Raw genomic sequence first — 5447 nt, 5'->3', positions numbered from 1 at the left:
TGATCTGTACATACGGTATAGTCGGAACTGTGATGAAATTGCGGTATATTAATACAATTGTGATTACATGGTTTATTGTGAATTTCAACATATTACTCATCATCATTGGCCTCCGTCCGTCTAAAGAGACGATGGGTTTTGGTCATGGTCGACATCTTCTTTGGTGGCGGAACAAGCCGATCCTGGAGTGACAGTCTCTGCCGCATCCTGCGCATATGAAGGTGTTTGTGATGGTAGATGCTGTCTTCTGACGACGCTGGTCTCTGAGTTGGGATCTGGTAGCGTCAGCTTCCTTCACCCCTGCTTTTACAGTCTGTCTCCATGCTGATCGGTCAGTTGCTATTTCTTCCCAAGAGTCTATGTCAATGTTGGCCGACTTAAGATCCCTCTTGCACACATCTCTGTATCTCAGGTGTGGGCGACCAGTTGGACGTGAACCGCACTCGAGCTGGCCATACAGAAGATCCTTCGGAATACGCCCTTTCCCCATACGGCGAACATGTCCCAGCCATCTCAGGCGGCGTTCACTGATCATTGCAAATAAAGTCCTGGAGTTGGACCTCTCAAGAACATCAGTGTTTGTGACCTTGTCCTGCCATTTGATTCCCAGAATCCGGCGAAGGCACCGCATGTGAAATGCATTGAGCTTTGCTTCTTGTTTGGTATATGTCGTCCATGTTTCACTGCCATAGAGGAGGGTGCTTAGCACACAGGCCTGGTACACCTTCAGCTTGGTGTTTGTTGTCAGGTTTTTGTTTTCCCAAACTCTTTTGTTGAGTTTGCTCATAACGGAAGCTGCTTTTCCAACCCTTGTGTTTATTTCAGCATCCAGAGACAAGTTTTTGGTGACAGTGGATCCCAGGTACGTGAACCGATCAGTCACAGCAAGCAAGGAGCCGTTGATCGATATTGCCGGAGGGATTGACTCATCTTGGGCCATCACCTCAGTCTTCTTTATGCTAATTGTTAAGGCAAACTCTTTGCAGGCATTTGAGAACCTGTTCATCAGACGCTGGAGTCCATCTGGTGTATGACTCGCAAGAGCTGCGTCATCGGCAAATAGCATCTCCCTAAGGAGCACGCGAGTCACCTTTGTTTTGGCGCGTAAGCGGGCCAGGTTGTACAGTTTGCCATCGTGGCGGGTGTGGATGTAGACCCCGTCATCGGAGGACTGAAAGGCATACATCAGGAGCAGTGAGAAGAAGATCCCGAATAGTGTCGGGGCAAGTACACAGCCCTGTTTAACTCCACTGAGGATCGGGAAAGGCTTGGAGGTGCTACCCTCAAAACTGGCGGTGCTTTTCATGTTGCTGTGGAAGGACTTGATTATGCTGAGTAGCTTTGGTGGGCAACCTATCTTCTCAAGCAGCCTGAACAGTCCACTGCGGCTTACAAGGTCGAAAGCCTTTGTGAGGTCGACAAAGGCAAGGAACAGGGGTTTCCGCTGCTCCCGACACTTTTCCTGGAGCTGTCTCACTGAGAAAACCATGTCAACATATTACTACAACCATTTTAAGTCGGGCATTGCATTTTATACACCAATGAGGCAAATATCTTTTTCAATTCTACACAATATAAGTTCCATAGGTGCTGATACTAGTATTTGAATACCAAAGAAAAGTTTACATTTCCTTATGTATTCCTTAGATAACCGCGTATAAATATAAGGTCCATCTGCCCGTATATTTACAACTGTCTTAAGAAGCGAGAAGTTGAACCTGGACACACCAGTATGCATTAGTAACTGTATATATACATACGTAATAAGATATCACATTATCACACCACTGTAATGATACCAGCGCTTTATCACTCTGAGTTAACTGGTGAGAGCATTAGCCTGTGTTTACGCAATCTATCGCTGGCTGGGGTTAATGACCCCTTCCCCGAGTTGGCAACTGTACATGATAGGCCGTCCGCTAGGAGCGCGATTTCAGTCAGGCTAATGAGAGCATTAAGCGTACAAAAAAATACAATATTCACCCATTCACCTAGACCACCGAAAACAGCGTGTCTACACCTTTGTTTTGATTATATTTTTCCAGAGAGAATGTCAGATATTTAGTACCCTTTCTTGGAGGAATTATTTTTGACACCAACAACAATGCGTTTAAGGCGACCAGGGCGCACACGGTTTGGGCGTTTACAGCTGAGTGCTGATTGAGCTGATAGAAAACATACATCTGGAGGGGCACATGTGCCGCTACAGTCCACTGGAACGTACGTGGAAAGACTAACTCGATAGACATGGTGAACAGTACGCAGATTGAGAACAGAACCAGATTTACAGACGACACGGCTTGTGGCCCGACGCCGAAGTCTTGAGCGAGCATGGCGCTGGCGAGCACCACGGTCTGGATGTAGTTCCAGGTCAGGTTGTAGGCGGCACAGTTCTCCACCAACAGGGAGTAACACACGCGGTGACGGACGGACATTGGGACCTCCCGCTTCTCACGGATGTTGTGGACCAGGATCAGCATCACGCACAGCATGGCCTGGTTCAAAATCTTGGTGGTGACCACAACAAAGTGGCCGTAGCGGAAGTACACTATGGGTATTTCCATGAGACTCAACCCCGTGAGAAGGACACCGTAGGTGCTAGTACTGTCCCCCGAGGTCAGGGCAGCCACGGCGCAGTACAGTAGGGACAGCGCTCTCCAGTATACGCAGATGGTGTTGGGGACGCTTAGAATGGTCCAATCCAAGGCCGCGTGAAACTCAGAAGCCATCTATATGGATGTGTGAAATTAATAGTTAGTTAAAACGACTGGTATGAACAATGCTACAGGAGGTGTACTTTACTCAGAATGAGTTGTTATAATTAATAACAGCTGTTCATATAAACGGCAGAGAATAGTGTGTTTGCTTCATCTTTGTACGAGTGGAGGCCAATACTAATTTGAAGTTCTATGGACGCCAGCCAGAAATACTAATAAGGTGTGCAACTCAGATTTGGGGACACCATAATACACTCATTGTGAAACCTTTTGTCAATATCCGCGGTGCACCAAATTTCAAATCATTGTGATCATTATTTTCCAGTCGACGACATTTAGAAAATCAGAAAGTAAGTGGCGAGAAAATTCAAACAAGTATGAACAGAGCTGGGTGGGTCGTGTTCTTTATGTCAAATCTACTGCCTTCCAGTCAAGATGCGCAACGAAGATTCAGGCCCCTCCTTGTTTCAACCAGAAAGAAGTGGGTATCTGACTTCTAGCCAGATCGAGTTTGCACAGCATAGCATTGACAGGTGACAGTGCACTGAGTGTCATTCAAATGGATACACTATTAAGGACAGGAGTTGTAAGACTAAGAATCTATAGAAATAGCCAACAAAAGAACTACAATTTTCAGTAGTGGCCAAATCTCCTGCACGTATGGGAGATATATGTACTGTAATCGTACATATCAAATACAGCTGTGCTGCAAAGAAACAGTTTGAACATACCGCTTTATGACTGATGAGGCGTCTTTGACCTTTGGACGATGTTCAGAGTAGCCAATCGGATCCAAGGACGTTATATAACGTTGTTGACCAGAGAATCCACAACCTGAGTGTTCGACAAAAGGAGTGTTCTGAAGATGTATGCATGATAACTGGATGGGTCAGTTACACAGAAGGCCTTCCAAGAAGACATGCTTGGGCGAAATCCTTTGTCCTATACTGCTGCGCCTAAGGCTATATATGGCCACATCAAGTAAATTTTACGGATGATATCTGCACGCTTATTAATTTTCGCCTGATTCTTTTTGTCTTCTTCGAAGGTGGTCAACATGACAAGAAAGTATCAAAATGCGAAAATATGTTGTGCTGTAGCGTAATAATGATTGGACTTGTAAAAGTGAAACTAGTGAGGTAGCCAAGACTGTAGTTATAGAAGTGAAACTAGTTTGACAGTTGTAAACGTGGCACCACTATGGAAGTCATGAGTGTAGTTGCCAGCTTGGTACGTGATATCAGTCTAGTGTTACTTTTACTACACTATAGTTCACTTCTTAAATACAGGAATGAATGATTTGTTTGTGCTAGCGTGTTTTATCACTTCAATTCTTGCTACAACATTTATGGTGTCTATCTTGAAAAATTTAGCCATCTTGTTTGTGTTAGCCATCTTGTTTTTTTCGCCCTATTTCACTATTTTTGCAGTCTGCAGAAGATGTCATCCATAAAAAAGTACTTGCTGTGGCCTATTGTATATACAAGCTAGTATTTAATTAGGTCACCTATAGGCGACCTGAGCTAGCGCCGAATGGTAGCCGCTGCAGACTCTTGCGATTCAGCCCAGTCTATTGGACGCCCCTAGCAATTTAGCTCCCGGCTTCGAAGCGAGAGTAGTCGGCCCATCCAATAATGATTCCTCTAAAAATTTGCAAAAAAGAAAAAGAAAACACAATAAGATTTAGAACTCGCTGCCCTGTGTACATCATAATTATCACATTAGACGAAAATCGATCGGACGACGAGTCTACGAGCTCTAAATTACGAGGAGGCATGACCCTGCTGCCGACGAAGAAATGACAGAGTTCCCCCCCTTCCCGTCAGGGTCATGCCTCCTTGTAATTTAGAGCTCGCAGACTCGTCGTCCGATCGATTTTCGGCTAATGTGAGGCCTAGGGGGATATTACACGACGATCATACCACCCCTTAGGGGGTGAATTACTAGTCTCCAAGCAGCCGTGTCAGCTGGATTAAAGAAAAAAAATGGCCAAATATGGACAAATAAGTTGCCATGGGATTTCACTCCTAGATAGGGAAATGAACTTCGACTAGCTAAGGCTTTTATGCCTAACTTGGCCTCTATTACTATTCGGCCAGGCGGGAGTCTGGTAGAGACTAGTGACTTACCCTTTCATTAGCTGATTACAAGACAGGGATGCGCCAGATCTCCAGTCCGTTGATAATGGGCAGAGGTTCACCAGGCCTCCATTGGGGTGATTTGTACGTGAATCAACAACACCAGACAGAATGATTCGCCTCTACTCCTTTTCGAAAGGTGTTGGGTTCTTTAACGTGCGTGAGGTGTGGCTCTCCTCAAACACGGGACCTCCATTTCACGTTCTATCCGTGGGAAGTCTCTCAATTTCCACTTAGTGAAGAGAAAAAAGGCTTAAAGTCGTGTAAAGTGTCTTTCCAAATGGCACAAGATCGGTGACACGGCAGGATGCGAACTCGGGACCTTTAGGTCTTGAGCCAAAAACGCTGCCGATGTAGGAGCAAAAGTGTCAGGTTGTTGTAGTAATTCATGTGTGATTGATACGTCAATGCATTTTCTTTTGATTTCATAATGACGAATGTGAAATTCATCACTACGTTTGTTAATGTTATGTATAATACCGAACGCATACATGTGCTTCTTCTTCATATCTCCACCTTTCCTTTAAATTGATCATGAGTGGAAGTGTGTACATGACACAAGAAGTATGAGAGAAAACATTGGATTTTAATT

The 5447-nt window shown here is 44.9% G+C and overlaps 1 protein-coding gene across 1 annotated transcript; it reads right to left on the bottom strand.

The window, feature by feature from the left end:
- Positions 1-1524: 1524 nt before the first annotated feature.
- On the bottom strand, positions 1525-4039 carry LOC118410272. Its single transcript, XM_035811830.1, has 2 exons — positions 3449-4039; positions 1525-2729 (listed from the first exon to the last, which is right to left on the bottom strand). The coding sequence occupies exon 2, from the start codon at positions 2727-2729 to the stop codon at positions 1992-1994; it is 738 nt and encodes a 245-aa protein (XP_035667723.1). The 5' UTR covers positions 3449-4039; the 3' UTR covers positions 1525-1991.
- Between the last annotated feature and the right edge of the window lie 1408 nt (positions 4040-5447).

The sequence above is a fragment of the Branchiostoma floridae genome, chromosome 2 (genome assembly GCF_000003815.2).
Source record: "Branchiostoma floridae strain S238N-H82 chromosome 2, Bfl_VNyyK, whole genome shotgun sequence".
NCBI classification, from domain to species: domain Eukaryota; kingdom Metazoa; phylum Chordata; class Leptocardii; order Amphioxiformes; family Branchiostomatidae; genus Branchiostoma; species Branchiostoma floridae.
The sequence above is the reverse complement of the archived record's forward strand: the minus strand, read 5'-3'. Positions and strand labels throughout refer to the sequence as shown.